General features: G+C 31.5%; 1 protein-coding gene across 1 annotated transcript; it reads right to left on the reverse strand.

Annotated features, from left to right (window-relative positions):
- Positions 1-209: 209 nt before the first annotated feature.
- LOC111882146 (uncharacterized) lies at positions 210-2,916 on the reverse strand. Its single transcript, XM_023878509.1, has 10 exons — positions 2,689-2,916; positions 2,306-2,576; positions 2,041-2,116; positions 1,821-1,948; positions 1,653-1,737; positions 1,133-1,570; positions 924-1,044; positions 664-846; positions 516-584; positions 210-431 (listed from the first exon to the last, which is right to left on the reverse strand). The coding sequence occupies exons 1-10, from the start codon at positions 2,914-2,916 to the stop codon at positions 210-212; spliced, it is 1,821 nt and encodes a 606-aa protein (XP_023734277.1).
- Positions 2,917-20,499: the final 17,583 nt, after the last annotated feature.

Consider the following 20,499-nt stretch of genomic DNA (forward strand, 5'->3'; position numbering starts at 1 on the left):
AAATTAGTTTAAGAAACAAACAATTTAAAAGAAAAACCATCAAATTCATCCACATAACATAAATCCATCCGAAAAGTAGTTTAGAAACAAACAATTTAAACAAAAAACAACCAAATTCATTGGAATTTTAAAGGAAAATAAGAAAATGTCTTAATACTCGCAACAACAAACTTAAAAAAACCAATTATTCTTCTCACAATCAAAATCAATCACTTTTCCAAATTCACCTTCAAATATTTCACCTGTCCATCTTCCCCTCCAACTTTTGTAGCCTTTGATGACGACATCTTGTCGTTCACATCCAAAACAAATACGTCCTCAAGAGCTCGCTTCAAACCCTTTGATGTGTCAAATTTCTTTTTTGGACTTGTGGCTGTCGATTTGAAAACATTGGTTGGTGTAACATTATCATCAGTCTGAGATATGACATCCTAATTTAAGAAATAAATATTATTATTAAAAGGGTAAGAAGGTGTAAGATAAAAAATTAGAAGTTTAGATAAATTGTACAACACCTTTATACCCTTGTTATCTTGAGATTCATAATCAGTGGTACCAACATCAAACGATTGTGAATTACATCCCTGTATAAAACATATAAGAAGATCACCACAATTTTTATTAAGTATTGTATATAATGAGAATAAATTTAAGTATAATCACCTCTGAAACGACAAAGTTTTTTTCCAACTGTTGTATCAACTTGTCATCATCACTACTCCTCAAAATACTATATTGATTGTTTTTCCTTTCAAGATTGTATTTTGAAATAGAAACTATGAAAGCTAATTTCGTATCTTTCAAGACATTAATTTCAGAGGGGTATAAGCCAGTACCAAAACCAAGCTGCAAATAAAACATAAATAGAGGAAATTATATATAAATACAATAAAAAATAGGAATATGTGTAAAAAAAAATTAACCCGAGCTGTCTTTGCAATTAAATCTTTCGCAGAAATTTTAAGAAGCTTCTTCGCGTCTTCTTCAAACATTGTTAGAGTGATACTTCCAGTATGATCTTGAACACGCACCGTAATCATGAACCTATGGGAATTGTAAAATCATCAAAATTAGTCAACATAAGATGTAAAATTATATTTTACTGAAAATGAGTATACCAAAAAACAATAACCTTGGAATAACTGATGTTACAGTTTTTGTGCATTTTGGATTTCGACATTCATATTTTGCGTGTTGAAATGATCCGATGACATTCGCTTCATTAGAAGGCGTGTCTGAAAATGCCCTGGTATTGCAGTTTGTACATGCTGGGTAATACCAATCTTTATTTTGAAGAATTCCTTTAATTGCCGCAACAATAACATATATTTTTTTCCTGGTTGAATAAAACGATAGAAATGGAATGTAAGTTGTATTGAAAAATAAATAACGAAATGCAATAATTCCATAAATATCTTTCAGATTTTGTGTTACCTCAAGTGGCTCGAAAATGTCAGCAATTGTTTTCAGATCATTATTAAGCAGGAAATCATCATTTTCAGAACTTCGATTAGATTTCATATAGGTGAACGTACTCTTTGAGTTTTCATGGGGACCATCTTGATCCAAACTGTTAATTAACATCATATTTAGAAATTATAAGTTATAATGTCATTTATTATTAAAAATAAACATAGTAAAACGTATTATACCTTTTTTTGAAAACATTTATGTCATCAATGTCACTATTGATGATGAACTTCGATACATCATAGTACATATTGACGGATCGGCGATCTATAAAAAAAGTATATAAACCGAATGAGTAATAAATAATTAAGATTAATTACAATATAAAATATAATAAAAAAACTTTATACCTTGCCAAACACTAATCTTTGCAAATTGAAGGATTATGACGATGCGGACATTGTTTGGATTCTTTTGGATATAATGTAAGAATGTGTAACCATAATCGCCCCAAAGGTTAACATCCAATTGCAAACCACTAACAAAAAAGACGGAAATTACATTTAAAAAAATGTTATTCCAATTTAAGAGTTAATACACAACATAGTTGTAGGTTATAAAAAAACATACCTGGCATCTTGGATTTGTATTCTGATCCTATGCCTTTTTCGATCTGCATTTCGAGCATCTATTTCCCCAACTACTACTACCAATCCGATAACATTTGTATATAAACATAAATATCAATAAACATATAAAATTAATATTTATTTGAAGGTTAGAATATAATATTTTTGTTTAAAATATGTAAACAGACAAGTAAATTAGAAAATAACATATTATTAATTGCAGTAAAAAGTAATGATATAAAAATTATTAAATAGAAAATACTAACCCAATGACATATTATCTGGAACAGTGCCATCGATAATCGCCCGATAGTCAACAAAATCAAAGCCATTTACTGATCCCGAAAAATTGTCACACGGAGTAACAATACTATCCAGATTCAAAGCAAGCTTTTGTAGTTGATTGGTAAGTTGAAAGCTTCTTTCCTGCATCTTTGCTAAATTTGGAGATTTGATGATAAAAGCTTCACCTTCTTTTAGAAGTTTTTTGAACTTGTAAATGTAAGCTTTAGGGACATAACCTTGGATTTTGTTACCCTGAATGAAGAAAAAGTGTGAAGAAAAGTGTGGTGCAAATACGGTTAATAAAAAAATAAAGATTACTATAAACAGTAAATATATAAATAATAAAAAAATATATGAAATATACCTCTTCATCTATTAGAATAAATTCAATAGAGAAAAGTTCATTTTTGTTGTAGTAATTGTCAAGTGTCCATAATCTGATAACACGAAGCTTCATTGTGAAGATGTCCTTCAAGACATCGAGATCTCTTATGAGAGTAAAATCACCAGCAACCATGTAGATGCAGAGATGTGGAAGAGAATTAGCCTCTGAAAACGTTTTGAATACAACAGTAAAGAAAACAATGACCATCAATCGATATTTGCTGGTATTTATAGGTATAAATATAAAGTAATCATGAATTATTTGCTGATTTTCAGGGATATGACTGATTTATATTTATATATTTATATATTCTTTATATATCTATCTATAATCTATCTATAAGTATAAACCAAATGTTTTTGAATGCAGGTGAGATTCTGGAGTATTAAAACCGATTTGCTGATTTCTTGGAATTGATATGATAATTTCAAGACTTACAACAAAGAATGAGCGGGAAAATAAGGTAAATCGTATATATGGTAGTGAATATTGGAATTAAAGGGGTTTAAAAGAGGGAAATTGGAATCAGCATAACTGATTTTTAGGGATATGATATACATGTATCTGTATCTGTATTATCTATAGTTGTATGCATGTAAATTTGTAAAATTAAAAATGATTTACTGAAATTTAGGAGCTGATTTTATGGAATCAGTGATATTATACTCGGTTATAGGTTATAGGTTATATCAGATTTTGAATATTGAATGAATGTAAATGTATATTTTGAATTTTGAAATTTTGAATTTTAATTTGAATTGAATCAATGTTAACGAATTGTTGAAGTTTATTATGGTGACATGTGGCATGTATACACTTTGACACATGGCAGCTTCATTGTGAAGATGTCCTTCAAGACATCGAGATCTCGTATGAGAGTAAAATCACCAGCAACCATGTAGATGGAGAGATGTGGAAGAGAATTAGCCTCTAAAAACGTTTTGAATACAACAGTAAAGAAAACAATGACCATCAATCGATATTTGCTGGTATTTATAGGTATAAATATAAAGTAATCATGAATTATTTGTTGATTTTCAGGGATATGATTGATTTATATTTATATATTTATATATTCTTTATATATCTATCTATAATCTATCTATAAGTATAAACCAAATGCTTTTGAATGCAGGTGAGATTCTGGAGTATTAAAACCGATTTGCTGATTTCTTGGAATTGATATGATAATTTCAAGACTTACAACAAAGAATGAGCGGGAAAATAAGGTAAATCGTATATATGGTAGTGAATATTGGAATTAAAGGGGTTTAAAAGAGGGAAATTGGAATCATCATAACTGATTTTTAGGGATATGATATACATGTATCTGTATCTGTATTATCTATAGTTGTATGCATGTAAATTTGTAAAATTAAAAATGATTTACTAAAATTTAGGAGCTGATTTTATGGAATCAGTGATATTATACTCGGTTATAGGTTATAGGTTATATCAGATTTTGAATATTGAATGAATGTAAATGTATATTTTGAATTTTGAAATTTTGAATTTTAATTTGAATTAAATCAATGTAAACGAATTGTTGAAGTTTATTATGGTGACATGTGGCATGTATACACTTTTACACATGGCAGTTTTATATGCAATCTATTTATTTATTAGAAAGGGATATATATATATATATATATATATATATATATATATATATATATATATATATATATACATATATATAAACAGAAATGTTTCGTAATTAACCAAGAAACCAAGGAACCAATCATTTTTTTAACTTTTAAAACTGATTTTTTATCAAAAAAAAACTAAAAATACAGAAATTCATAACTTTTTATCCTTTTTTCAATGAAGTAAAATTCGATTTTTTATTTTTATTTATTTTATTTTATTTTTTTACGTCAAATTCATAATGTGAATCTTCGAAAATTCACAACGTGAATCCGGATTCACACTGTGAATCCGAAAAATATTTTTCACATTCACAATGTTAATATATGAATTTAGATATTTTGTAGATATTTTTTTTGATAAAGAATAAACTCTAGAAATTGAAAAAAATATTTGGTTCCTTGAAAAACTCATAATTATAGTTCTCTATTAAACTTTTCCTATATATATATATATATATATATATATATATATATATATATATATATATATAGAGAGAGAGAGAGAGAGAGAGAGAGAGAGAGAGAGAGAGAGAGGGAGGGTGAGGTTTAATAGAAAACCATATTTAACCAAGGAACCAATCTTTTTTTCAACTTTTAGAACTTATTTTTTATAAAAAAAAAATCTAAAAATACGGAAATTCATAACTTTTTATCCTTTTTCCAATGATATAGAATTCAATTTTTTTTAACGTCAAATTCACAGTGTGAATCTTCGAAAATTCACTACGTGAATCCGGATTCACACGGTGAATCTAAAAAATATTTTTCATATTCACAATGTTAATATATGAATTTAGATATTTCTAAATTTTTTTTTTCAATAAAAAATAAGTTCTAAAAATTGAAAAAAAGATTTGGTTCCTTGAAGAACTCATAATTATGGTTCTCTATTGAACTTTTCCCTATATATATATATATATATATATATATATATATATATATATATATATATATATATATATATATATATATATATACTAGCCGTTTACCCGTGCTAAACGACGAGTTTGAATATTTTTTTTTTTTTTTTCAGAAATGAGCTAGTACATTCGCAAATAATTTGGCACATCTAAACAATTATCAATAATAGTAATGTTAGCAGAAATGAAATCAATAATAATTAAAAATAAAAAGTTGAGATTCTTGATAATTGTATATGAATACACATTGTATTGGCAAATATCACTATACATATTAGTTTCAGTTCAATGATTCGTTTTTTTTCGACGATTAACGTTTTTTTTATTGTATTCGTCATTTTTGTTTATGTTGGAGAGGTGTTTTTATAGGTTGGATCTGATGTGTTGAAAATAGATCATTTATATATCAAGATAACATATTTGAAAAATAAAATCTTATTTGATGTAAATTTAAAAAAAAAATCTTAGTAATATGTCGAATAAATTTTTTTCGGAATGATTAGCCTTTTTATATATAGTGGTATATTTATAGACTTTAGAAATTACCTTATCATCTATTAGTAGTTATTAAGATATAGTAAACCTCTAAAAATAAAATCAAAATAATTAGGTAAATCATTTTTATTTTTTTATATTAATTATTATTAGGAAATAAGTATATATCATATATTATTATTAATAAAGATATTTATAAATCAAAAAAGGCTAATCAGTTACTTGGATGTTTTATGGTTCAATTGGGTGGTTAACAATAGAGTCGCAAATAAAAAGATGTTTTGTAAAGTCAAGATAAATAAAATAAAAAAAACTTCCTTTGTAATAAGAAAAAAATTATTTATTTAAATCTGCTTCATTTTTTAGTTTATGGAGGCGTTTTTTTTCTTCACATTTTACTGGCATTCTTACATGATGCATAACAATGGCTCTAAAATACATTATACCCTCTTGACATAGAAATGCTAAACTAAAATATAATATCCAACTAAAACTTGCTTGAATACTTTAGGCATGGTTAATACATGTGGCTTTACATCATAATCGTCTAAATAAAGATGTAACTAAATTAAAATCTTACAAATAAACTTATTGTTCTTTATTCACCAAGAAACATATACATTTTATATTTTTCAAGTGAGTATTTTATGCCAATATTACAACATGCCCCCAAGTAGAAGCTGGTATACATTGAAAAATAAATAAATATAGTTACATTGATCAGTGCTAATCATCTTGTTAAAATATGAAGATTCGAGGAGCCCCCATGAGGTTTTGAACATAATTATATAAAAACTGTAGAAAAGACCTTGATCAATGATTTAGAACAGGATATGCTCTATACACAAGCAATAAGAATTAGCATTATTGCATTTGAATACACGATAGAAAAACTAATAATTCTTATATAGTTAAGATGATATTTGATAAAACAGATCAAATATACTCATTTTTGAACTTCAAAACAGATGGAAGTCATATACTTTAAACTGCAAAAATATAATAATTATCCAGATTACATAGCAAAACTTGATGATGAAAAATCATGGTTCAACTTTTTACCCAAGTTACATTATCGATTTGAATTTTTAAAATAGTAGATTAATCCACAATCTATAACAAAATGAGATTGGTAGCAAAGCTCGACTCATCATGGAACGAACCATGTCCAACAAGGTTCGATTACGCCTCTCAGCCACACCATTAAGCTATGGTGCTCTAGGTGGTGTCAATTGTGAGACAATCTCACATTCCTTAAGATAGTCAAGGAACTCTGTACTAAGTTACTAACCTCCGCGACCGGATTGAAGCATCTTAATGTTCCTGCCCAACTGATTCTCCACTTCCTGTTTAAATTCCTTGAACTTTTCAAAGGTTTCTGACTTATGCTTGATTAAGTAAACATATCCATATCTACTATAATCATCAGTAAAAGTCACATAGAAGCGGTTAGCATCCTTGTGGCGGTTCTGAAGGTCCACACACATCAGTATGTATGAGGTCCAACAAATCCTCACCCCTAGCACAAATACCAGTGAATGGTGGTTTTGTCATTTTCCCAAGCAAACTAGATTAAGAACTATCATCTGACTTTAGGTCAAATGACTCCAAGACTCCATCCTTTTGGAGTTGGCCTATGCGTTTGTTGCTTACATGTCCAAGACGACAATGCCATAATGATGCTTTATCCAAGCTATTGGAAGAATCAATACACAACACATTATTTCCTAGGTTATCAACAACCGACACAATTTCATATACACCATCACAAGGTAATGCTTTAAAATAAAGAAAATTATTAAAGAAAGCATTAATACCACCACATTCGTTATCAAACGAAAAGGTAAACCCTTATTTGTACAAACCATGAAAGGAAATAATATTTCTCGCCATTTTAGACGTGTAACAACATTTATTCAAATCTAACACTAACCCACAACTTAGTAACAAAGAATAAACTCCAATCTTGGTGACAGGTGAAGCTTTCCTATTCCCCATGATCAAGTTTATCTTCCCATGCTCCACATTCTCAGTTCTTCTTAGTCCTGTAAAATCAGAACATATATGAATACCACAACCTGTATCAAGGACCTAAGATTTAGAATAGGGTGAGTTATTAGACAATATAGTGTAAATACCTGCATGGTTGGGTTTCACTTTTCCATCCTTAACATCTTGCAGGTACTTTGGGCAGTTTCGCTTCCAGTGCGACTTTTCATGGCAACAGAAGCATTCAGCCTCTTTAGGGTTGGCAGAAGGAGTGACAGAACCTTTCTTGGTTCCACTCGAAGAGGAGCCATCAAGGGACTTTCCCTTGGTACCCTTCAAAGGGCTCTTCCTCTTCTTTCCTTTGCCTTTTCCGATTGCCAAGACAGGGGCCGCGGTAGGAGTAGGAGTGGTAACAACCGATTTACCCTTAAGACCACTTTTGGCGGTCTTCAAGAGTTCTTGAAGTTTGCTGAGTGTAACTTCCTCCTTGTTCATGTGGTATGTCATTCGGAATTGATGAAAATAAGAAGGTAAGGAGTGTAAAATGATGTCAATTGCCAACTCCTCGGGAAGTTCACATTTAGTTTCAGCAAACGGTCCACATAACTTTGCATTTTCTGTAAGTGGCCCGTAATGGGTTCACCATCCTTCATCTGTGTTGTTATCATGGAGGAGTTGATGTCATATCTCTCTTGACAAGCACTTTGATGGTAGCAGTCCATCAAGTCCTAGTGCATCTCAAAAGGGTAATAGTCCTCATAGGACTTTTAGAGCTCGACTGTCATCGTGGCTAACATGATACATGCCACTTTAGTGGCATCTCTCTCATGAGTCCGAAATTCAGCGATCTCCTCAGGAATAGCAGACGACTCATCAAGTTCCTTTAGCTCCTCGTCGAGGACATATTCCTTGTCCTCGTAACGAGTGACCATCCTGATGTTCCGTATCCAATCCATAAAGTTGGAACCATTGAAGATGACTCTCCCACAAAGGTTTATGAGAGAGAAGGAGCCGGTAGGGTTTGAGCCAGAAGCAGCATTGTTGGAAGACATCTGAAAAGAAAGTAGGACAAGTTTAGATTAGATTTAAAGATAGGCCTTAATAAGACACCCAAATGTAATATTAAGGCTAAGAGCCAACACAATATTTTATAACTTAGAAGAGGGATGTCGTAATCCAAGCTATAAAATATTTGAAGGTAGGTGAATGACAATTCACCAATTTCCACCAAGAAAAACGAAATAAATTATTAGGTTTTAGTTGGTTTTTGAAACTCCTAGATTCTTTTGAGATTAATTGCACTTTTCAATGACATGTTTCAATCTCGAGTGTGCCCTTCAAGTTTTGTGACTGGGATGCCGAGGATCATAAAACAAGGCGTGAAGTAACCATGCAAATTACTTGGTACTCTTAATGTTTATCACTCAACCGATGTGCCGGTTAACCACACGCGCTCCACCGATCTATGATAAACCTTAAGCCACCCTTTGCTTACCTTGTTAAGTCCAGGTTAGTGTGCCGGTAACCACACATGATCCACTAACGACTTAAGCAAAGTGCAAAGTGTAATTTCATGGGTTAGAGTCATTGTCCTACCCATTCGGCTAACGACCCTCCACCAGTTAAGGAAGCGGTGGGTGAGAGTGCACACCCATTAAGCTGCTATTTTATAGGCAACAACCTTATACCCCCTTATAGACCGACTTCGTGAATGAGGCCTACTAATGGTAAAACGACTTGTTCTTATACACACACACACACACACACACACACATATATATATATATATATATATATATATATATATATATATATATATATATATTATTAAGAGTAAATTACTGAAATCGTCCCTATGGTTTGGTCAAAATTGCACGTTTGGTCCCTAACTTTTTTTTTGCACTCGGATCGTCCCTGTGGTTTGATTTTGTTGCGTTTTTCGTCCCTGTGGTTTGATTTTGTTGCATTTTTCGTCCCTTACATACATAAAGTTAGGGACCAAACATGCAACTTTTACCAAACCATAGGGACGAAAAACGCAACAAAATCAAACCACAGGGACGATCCGAGTGCAAAAAAAAAGTTAGGGACCAAACGTGTAATTTTGACCAAACCACAGGGACGATTTCAGTAATTTACTCTATTATTAACTTATAATATTATAAAGTATAAGGGTTGAATTTTAACTTTTAAAATTCTAGGGGTTGTAACTAAAGTTTTTAAAGTGATTTCACATGTTCCAAAACATGAGGGCAAGTTTTGTAACTTTCAAAACTTTTCATCTTTTATAACTTATGAGTTACTGGTTTATTAAAATGAGAGACTTTCCATTCTATGTAAGCTATGTGTTTATTAATGGACTTTAAAAGAAAGGCTTTTGGTAGTCCATAACTTGAGGAAAAATTATGGATTCCATTAAAACACATCAAGATCAAGAATTAAACTAACAAAATAATTCCTATGATCTTCTAAACTCATAAGTTCATGAACATTCATATCAACAATTTCAAGGATCATAAACTACTCATACAAAACATGAAATTTTGATAATAGCCATTGTAAATGGATTAGCATATCCATTACACCATCTAAAACAAGTTTATAAGACCAAAAAAGTTTAGGGTAATGTTTCTAGTCCATTTCCAGCAGCAAACTCGAAAAACTGCATTCAGGGCCTCCTAATCATCGAGTGCAAGAACCTACTCGACGAGTAGGATGAATTAAGACATGGACTCGTCGAGCCCCCACCATGGACTCGGTGAGTTCACTCAGCAGATTGCAGTTTTTTGAGTTTTTCCAATGAATTTGCATCAAGCATCATGAAAACAAGCCTAGGTTCTGATACCGCTGAAGGGTTTTGAGCATTCTAACACTCCTAAGGTGTACATGCAACCCTAGAAACCTTGGATCTATGTTTTACTAAGATACATGCAAATTTTATTTTATAAGGTTCTTAACCTAACTAGCCTGACATGGGGAACTTTGATACATAATAGGTAGTAGAAGAACATACCTTTTGTTTCTTAGATTCCTTGAGAACCTTGTGAGCCTAGCACCTCAAGTGTGATCCTTTAAATGTCTCACACAACACCACAACTCTTGGAATAACCTTTAGAGAAGTTCACTAACACTCAAAATCGGCTAGCCCTCTTGTTCTTTTCTTAGTAGTGCCAATTTTGCTAGTCATGGGGTCCTTTTATAGTTGTGTCATAAGTAGTGTTACAACATGTAAACCCTAATTGACATGACTTTCCATATTCCATGATCCATGGGTTTATAACCTCCATGGACTATCCATGGAGCACCTTATGGGTTTTAGCCCAATTCAATAAACCATGGATCCTTAGCCTACTATAAAAGAATAGATGATTTACACAATCAACCCCATATATTTAATTAGTCTCTTTTTGATCACTTAATTGATTCCAAATTAATTCTTTGATCAATACTAATTAAATAATATTATTAATATATCAGAACTTATAATATATTAATAAACATTAAGTGTCCTTTTGTCTCATTTAGTCTATCCAAGTGTTGCAATGCCATGCAACCCAAATGGACCATGCCAACCGGGTCAAGTACAATCCAGAAATAGTTATGAACTTAGACACCTAATCCAACAATATATATATATATATATATATATATATATATATATATATATATATATATATATATATATATATATATATAAGAGGAGTGCAAAAAAATTAAAAATAAAATTGTATGCTTGTATATATGCATATATTTCTTTTGAAAATAATTGTATACATTAAAAAAATATAAATATGCATTAAAATGCATTTTTTTGAAAAATTGTTTTTTTAAATCTTATTTTCGAAATATAAGGCATACGTTTTATACATTTAAATTTTTTTTAAAAAAAATTTCAATTATTTATTTTTATCTTCTTATTTTTTTTTAAATCTACGAAAACATTCTTAAATTTCATAATTAATATTTGAATTTTTTTTTTCAAAAAAATGCATTTTTAGTGCGTATTCATATTTTTTTTTTGTATATATGTATTTTCAAAAACAACAATGAACTTTTAAAATTGTAACATCCCCAAAATACGAAGGTAAAAATTTTATTTTTAATATATATATATATATATATATATATATATATATATATATATATATATATATATATATATATATATATATATATATTCAAATATTCATTTATCGTTATTCCAACATTTAAAAGTATTCTAGAGTAAAACAATTTTTATATAAAATCTCAAAATCATGAATTGCAGAAAACACGAGTGTATGCGCTGCGATCAAGCCGACTCTTCCCTGTAAGGGTTGAAGTCTTGTAAAGAGTCAAATTGTGTTTAGTCTATTTCGTATGTAATGTATTTATTGAGTCTATTTTATACGAAGCATAAGGGTTCCAGACTTAGTATTTTTTGTACTCTCATGTTCCCTATAAATAAGGACTAAGCTTAGGTTTAGACTAACGATTTTTTCAGCTTTCATAGTCTATGTTTTGTAACTGAGCTTATTGAGAGTAATAAAAACTTTAAAGACTTATTTACATTCTAAGTTCATTACATTGATTAACATTGTTCTTAATCGATTTCTCGAATACAATTCTTCTACAATTGGTATCAGAGTAGGAATCAAACTGCATTGATCTGATTTTCATTATGAATAATCTGATTTTGGGTCATTTTTTTGTCTCAAAAGTTTTCGTGCTTTTGGTTCTGAAAATCACGTTTGATCTACAAATTTGATTAGATTCTGCATTCAAATTGTATAATAGAGGGATCAATTATAAGTTTCTGATCAATTCATTTGATCAAATTTCAAATTCATCAAGTTTTCTGTGATTTCTGAAATTTTGTCATGTGTTCATCAATGGCGAACTTCAACATGAACACAATGACTTCATATTCTCATCTGCTCGGATTATCAACCAAAATTCCAAGCTGATTCCAGAATACTACGATCAGTGGGCTGATCGTATGAAAGACTACTTGAATGGTCTAGATGAAGAGTTGTGGAGGTGCGTCAATGGAACAGTTCAAACTCCATTGAATGTTCAAAATATTGATTCATCTAGAACTACTTCTGCTGTTGGAGAACAACAAACAAGACTGGAGAAACACGAAAAGCGGTGTATGAGAGAATTGAGAGGTGCTTTGCCACCTGTTTTTATAACTACATTCCTGGTTGTAAAACTGCTAAGGAGATCTGGAATACTCTCAAGGAAAAGTATCAAGGAAGTGAGAAAACTAAGATCAATTCTGTTAAGCAATGTTTGGTTGAGCTAAAAGAGTTTAAACAAAAGGAAACTGAAACAATTGAAGTTTAGTATGATCGTCTGAATGAGTTGATCTACAGATGCAATTGCTATGGAATCACAAGGTCTCTAATGGAGTATAATCTTACTTTTGTTAGTATGATGATCAAAAATCAACAGAGCTTTGATATTTCTTCTTTGAATGATGTATACAATCAGCTGAAGACACACGAAAGTGAAGTGTCTGAGATAATGGAAGAAGCGAAACAAAGCTTAGGAGGAACACTAGCTCTGGTTTCGAAAGTGTCTGAGGTGGAATCTTATGAAAAGGAGAATTCAGATGAAGAAGGTTTAATCTTGAATTCGGATGATGAAGCTATAGCTTTTTACTCGAATAATCGAGTTAAGAAGTTTTTCAAAAAGCCTTTTAATCCTAAGAGAAAGCAGAGTGAGATGAAAGGAAATCTTACGAAGTCTGGTGTTGAAGAGAAAAAGAAATTTGAAAAGACTGAGAAGAATGATGACAAGGTGAAAGAGTTTAAGGCAAAAAATAAATTGAAAGGAGATTCAGGTATAGATTATTATTACTGCAATGGTGCGAATCACTTTGTAATTGATTATATGCTTCGAAAGAAAGAGGAAAAGAAGAATGGAGTGAAGGATGAAGCATATTATGATGAAAAACTGGAGGAAGTTCGTGCGAAGACCAAAGGATTATCTCTTGTGGCAAGAGGAGAGAATGAAGATGAAGAGAGTGGTACTTATCAGATTTGGTCATCCGGGTCTGATGATGTGGAAATGAGGCATCCTACTCATGGTGCCATGTTTGCAGAATTCGAGGATGGAGAAGAAGAAGAGATATCTGGGCATTGCTTCATTTCGAAGTCAAGTGACAAATCTCCAATGACAACAAAGGTACGTTCTATACTCGAATTTTTCAATATTCCTTTACATGCATATGATTATAAAATAATTGCTTTTGATGATACTGTTGCTTACTTTGATGCTATTGTCGTGTTTGCTAGTAACGAGGCAAAGAAAATTAATAATCAATTGCTTGAGACTCAAAAGTTGCTAGACACGAAACGTTGCAGGATAGAGTATCTAGAGTTGCAATTAGGAAATGTCAATAATGGTAGAGAGAATCTAGATAAAGATGTAAGAATGTTGTTGGCTTAACGTAACATCTATTGTAATTCTGCAAAACGTTTATATGCCAAATTAACTGCTTTACATCATTCTTCTGACATTAGCAAAGAACAACATCGTAAACTGTTGCCTTTTCTTGCATTTGAAAGAGAAAAAGTTGATGTCGTGTCATATGATTGTGAAAACACAATAGCTGATTTTAACAAAGTACCAGACGGTAGGTTTGCATATGGTGTTGTTAAGATATATGAGTTTTTAAATGCTAATGAATTGGCTAATATTGTTAATGAAAGTTTGACAAAAGATGAACAAGTGAAAATTTTGAAAAGAACTGAACATTCGAAACTTGATTCACAACTCAATTTTGCTGATATCGATGAGAATTCGGATAATCTTAGGGAAATCAGTGAAATTGAAGAAGAAGAAAGTATTGATTGTTCTCAGTTATCTATCATTAACATCACATCTAAGGCCAAAGGTAAAGAAATTGTTAATGATTCGATGGTTGAGGATGACATTGGAAAACTCTCTACTTCGAAATCTTTTGACTTTGATGATGTGGAAGTTCGAGACAGTCAAACAGATAGTAGTAATAATGAGGAGGACGAAATCAAAAATTGTAAGACAGAAAAGAAAGTTTCAACTGAAACTTCAATTCCAAGAGTTGTTGTTGAACAAGTTTATGGAGAAACTGAAAAGTTTGACAAAGTGATGAATGAAAAAGGTGCTAACTATTTGGAAACTCATACTGTCGTGTTTCCGAATTTTACATGCACAGATGAAGTAGTTTTTCCAAATCAAGTATTTGTCACAACTGGGAATGCTGAGAACGTCAAGCCCGAATTCAATAAAATGGTCGAAGAAGACAATAAGTGATCAACTGATGAAGTATTCCTTGCAAATCAAAACATAGTTGAAAACAACATCGTTAAGAATTTGTATGTTTTTTAAAAACAAAAATCAAAACAACAATGGGTTGTTAAATCAGAAAAAGAAAAAGATGTTGTTACAAAAGAAGTTGTTTATTCAACTCCAATTGTGAAACTTAATTCAAACGAATTCAAAGTGCCTGTTAATAATTTTTCAAAAGAACACAAAATTTCAAAAAGAAAGGCACGAAAAGCAATTTTTTGGCAAGTAGTGTCTAATGAAAAACCCGCTCTGATTAAATCCAAAGTTTCTTTTGAGAAAATCAGTGTTTCAAAATCTAAATTCCCAAATTCTTCAAAAACAAAGAGTTTTCAAAAACCAATTGCCACAGAAAAAAAAAGAGACACGTCTTTTCATCAACCAATGAGTGTAATTGACCAATTTCCAATAAACCAAAAGGTTGCACATATTCAAAAATTTGATAACATTCGAAAGTATGAAAAATCACACCATGTTGTGAATGATCAAAAACTTAACAATGTTCGAAAATCAACGAATAGTTAACAAGTTCCAAACAAAACTTTCAAATCTAAAGTTACATTTACTCCACAAAAGCCAAATTTTCCAAATCCTTCAATTACAAAACCAACAAAAGTTTCGTGTTCAAATGAAAAATCAGAAATTCATTTTATCAATAATTGGCTTGAAGGACAAGGCAAAAGGTATCAGTCTGGGAGGTTTTCTCAAGTTCAGATCAAAACAGCTTATGAAAAGTATTTCAATGAGTCAACAGCTGGAAGTTTATCTTCTCAAGATTCATATATTCCGGTACAGAAATGGAAACCAATCAACAAATTAACAAGAGTTGAGAAGCCTGAGGTGCAATCTAATGACAACCCAAAACTATCGAAAAATTATATTTCAATATCTTTAGATAATGATGTTGATTTAATAGATAGTATAACAACAAAAATTCGAACTTGGGCTTTTAGTTCTAAAACTCACTACTTGTTTCAAACTAATAACCAAGGACAGAAAAAGCCTTGGGTACCTAATTTCTTTAATTAAATGTAGGTACTATGTGATGAGCAATATGATACGAAGTGGTATATTGATAGTGGTTGCTTACGTCACATGATTGGAAGGAAGGAGAACTTACGAGATTTTCGAAGTCTTGAAAATGCTGGAGTAGTGAAGTTTGGTAATAATAAAAAATGTCAAGTGAAAGGATATGGTAAAGTAACGAATGGGAAATTCACAGTAAATCGAGTTGCATATGTGGAAGGTCTTCAACATAACTTGATTAGTGTTTCACAATTAGTTGTGGGCACTGGAAATCAAGTGGTGTTTAACGAAGAAGGGAGTATAATCTCAAAAGTCAATACAAATGAAGTATTGCTAAAATTAAAACGATACAATGATATGTTCACACTGGATATTAAACCAATAGTGGGCAAACCATCTGTTATGACATAGACGTTTATCACATTTAAACTTTCGAACTCTAAATAAGCTGGTTACAGAAGATTTAGTTCGTGGTCTTCCTGTGTTAAAATTTGATAATAATACTCTTTGTGCAGCTTGCGAACAAGGAAAACAACATCGAAAAGGACATCCTATCGTGATAGACTCAAAAATTGTTGAACCATTGGAACTTCTTCATATTGACCTTTGTGGACCTTCGACTGTTGAAACAATTAACAAGAAATGGTACATTTTGGTTATAGTTGATGATTTTTCACGTTTCACATGGGTATTTTTTCTCAGGTTAAAATCTGAAGTAGCTCAAACAATGATTGATTTTATCAAAAAGATAGTGATGAGTCTGAAAAAGAATGTTCGTCGAATAAAGAGTGATAATGGGTCTGAGTTTAAGAATCACATGTTGGATTCGTTCTTAACGGAAAAAGGAATTTCGCATAATTTCTCATCACCATATACACCACAACAAAATGGTGTTGTTGAAAGAAGGAACAGATCATTGTGCGATGCTGCAAGAAAAATGTTGACATATGCGAATCTTCCTCAGTATCTATGGGTTGAAGCTGTTTCCACAACATGTTTTAGTTAGAATCGTTCTTTTATTCATATAAGATTCAATATCACTCCTTATGAAATAATAAATAATCGGAAACCTAATGTCAAAATTTTCCATGTTTTTGGTTGGAGATGTTTCATCATGAATCTTAAAGACAATCTTTCAAAGTTTCAAACTAAAGCTAATGAAGGCATATTTTTGGGATATTCGCAAACTTCTGTTGCATATCGAGTGTTAAATAAACGAACTCACAAAGTTGAAGAAACTTTTAATCTGACCTTTGATGATTACTATGTTAAACAAGTAGAAAAAAAGTTTGAATCAAAACCAATTCTTGCTGAATAAAATAATCAAACTGAAAATGATAATTTAATTGATTTTGATTATGATCTAATTTTTGGTGTTCCAGACAGGGCAATTAATGCCGAAGTTCATGCTAATGATAATCAAACACCCGAATCATCAAAACATACTGATGATTCAACACTCACTTCGGATACTACTAAAAATGGCGAAAGTATGCTAGATGCTCGTATCGAGGGGGAGGATACGTATATTCCTCTAACTGTTGAGGGGGAGCATCCTTTCTAGGGGGAGAAGAGTAGTATGAATCATGAATTTGAGGGGGAGCATCAAAATGATAATCATGTTCAGGGGGAGCATGATGATGCAAATACAATTAATCTTGATCAAAATGATGAATGTCATGAAATTGATGATAATATTTCTGTGGCAGGTACTGAGATTGAAGAAATGTACAAAGATGCACCATTGGAATTTGATCCAGCATATCCACCACTTGAGACATGGACGAAGAATCATCCAAAAGAGCAAGTCATAGGAAATCCACAAGATGGAGTTTTAACAAGAGCTCAAATTCGTGCGAAAAATGAGGTACTCAATACGAATCAAGAATTTTGCAAGTTTAATGTCTTTATTTCGAAATTAGAGCCAAAAACAGTTAAGGTTGCTACGGAACACTCAGATTAGGTTGTTGCTATGCAATCTGAACTTGCTGAATTCGAACGAAACAAGGTTTAGAGACTTGTTCCAAAACCTAATGATGTTTCGATTGTCGAACTAAAATTGATTTTCAAAAATAAAACCGACAAAGAGGGAAATATTGTTCGAAACAAAGCTAGGCTTGTAGTTAAAGGTTATTCGCAACAAGAAGGTATCGACTATGATGAAACCTTTGCCCCTGTCGCAAGACTCGAGGCTGTTCGAATATTTTTAGCCTATGCAGCACACAAAGACTTTGATGTTTATCAAATGGATATCAAATGTGCATTCTTGAATGGAGAGCTTGAAGAGACGGTATATGTTGAACAACCATCAGGTTTCGTTAATGAAGAATATCCTAATCATGTTTACATTTTAGATAAGACTGTGTATGGGTTAAAACAAGCACCAAGAGCATGGTATGCAACTCTTACCAATTTCTTAAAACAATCAAAATTTAAACAAGGATCAATTGATCCCACATTATTTCATAAGAAAGTTGGGGATCATCTAATGCTTGTTCAAATTTATGTTGACGATATTATTTTTGGCTCTACTGACCCAACTTTGTCTAGTGAATTTGAGAATTTGATGAAGAGTAAATTTGAAATGAGCATGATGGGTAAAATCAACAATTTCCTTGGGTTAAATATACGTCAAAGCAGAGAAGGAATTTTCATTAACCAAGAAAAATACACGAAGAATTTTCTTGAAAAGTTTGGAATAACTAATAGCACGAAGCTACGAGTGCCAATGGTTGTAGGAACGAAGTTAACACCTTCGTTAGATTCACCTGCTGTTGATCTTACTTTGTTTCGAAGCATAATAGGTTCTCTACTTTATTTAACTGCAAGTATACCTGATATCATGTTTTTTGTTTGCAATTGTGCAAGGTATCAAGCAAATCCAAGAGAACCACATTTAATAGTTGTGAAGAATATTTTTCGTTATCTCAAAGGAAAAGTTTCGTTAGGATTGTGGTATCCTTCGAAATTTGGATTTTTCATTCAAGCCTTTTCGGATTCAGACCTTGGTGGATGTACTCTCGATAGGAAAAGCACAAGTGGAGGATGTCAGTTAGTGGATGGGAAGTTGGTGAGTTGGCAGTGAAAGAAACAAACATGTGTAGCTATTTCTATAGCTGAAGCTGAATACATTTCTGCTGCTGCTTGCACTTCTCAAATCATTTGGATTCAAAGCCAATGACGTGATTATGCAATTAATATGAAAAAGATTCCTTTGTACTGTGATTCTCAAAGTGCTATTCGCATTTCTCATAATCCAGTACAACATTCGAAAACAAAACACATTGCTCTTCGTTATCATTTTATAAAAGATCATGTGGAAGATGGTAACATTGAAGTTCATTTTGTGAAAAATACTAATCAACTTGCTAATATTTTCACTAAACCACTTGATGAAAAATCTTTTGTGAGAATTTTAGCAGGTCTGGGAATGTTAGATGCGAATTCAGTACCAGGATCAAATACTCAAAATTAACGAAATGATGTTGGTGAAAAAGGTGTTGATTCAGAGGCATGTTGTCTTAACCATTCTGAGGTTACTGTGCGTTAAGAGGCTTCGACACGCTTCGTATTCGTATATTGAAACTAAAACTTTTCGCGTGCTTAGTACTATCATTTTGTTTCATTAGTTTAGAATTTGTTTATTGAAAAACTAAAAAATCAAAAATATTTTTATTTCTTTATTAATTTTCGAAACATCGAAAATATCAAAAAGATTTTCTTTTGTTGCATGTTTTATTTCTCGAAAAATTCAAAGTCACAAAAATATATATATTTTTTTTGTTCAAAAATAGAAAATTCAAAAAGATTTTTGGTTACTTTGTTTTTTTAGGTCTTCAAGAACATTTTTACGAAAATTCTTCAAAGGGTCATGCTTGTGTTTCTATGGGAAGGTAATTCTCTTAAATCTTTGTACTAGTTAAGATGTCCCTAGAAGCATGATGCTGCATGTCGACCCAAGCCTCAACTGACTCTCTGTGTGTTACGAAAGCCATAATGAAAATTTTCATATGAAAGTTTCTTCCCAATTAGGCTTACATTCGCATTAGTCCAATGAGCTACCTTACTCTTCTCAAATGAGTTAAGAGTTATCTGTTTGGTCCATACATAACAGAGGTACATTCGAATCTTGACCAATCTTTTTTATCACAAAATTTCTTAACACATTTCAGACACAAAGACACATGTTCAAGAGGTCATTGATCAAACCAATTGTGACTTAATCATGTCAAAAATCTGTGTTAATGATCTAAAATCATGAGACCGTGATATAAGTGAAATCCAAATATCCGAACTTATTAAGGAATTGATGGGGAACTGTCTTCCAGATTCTTAAGAAACACTTGTTTCTGCACCAAAGTTTTGTATACTCCAAATCACATTCTTTCGTATAAGTG

Source organism: Lactuca sativa, chromosome 4 (assembly GCF_002870075.4).
Source record: "Lactuca sativa cultivar Salinas chromosome 4, Lsat_Salinas_v11, whole genome shotgun sequence".
NCBI classification, from domain to species: Eukaryota; Viridiplantae; Streptophyta; class Magnoliopsida; order Asterales; family Asteraceae; genus Lactuca; species Lactuca sativa.

What these genes read in the sequence shown, in the direction of transcription:
- LOC111882146 (XM_023878509.1), bottom strand. Translation starts at nt 2,916, where the DNA reads ATGGTCATTGTTTTCTTTACTGTTGTATTCAAAACGTTTTCAGAGGCT. An exon ending in ATACAAATCCAAGATGCCAG is followed by an intron (nt 1,949 to 2,040) that starts GTATGTTTTTTT and finishes CTTTTTTGTTAG; the next exon opens with TGGTTTGCAATTGGATGTTA. An exon ending in AAGATAACAAGGGTATAAAG is followed by an intron (nt 432 to 515) that starts GTGTTGTACAAT and finishes TTCTTAAATTAG; the next exon opens with GATGTCATATCTCAGACTGA.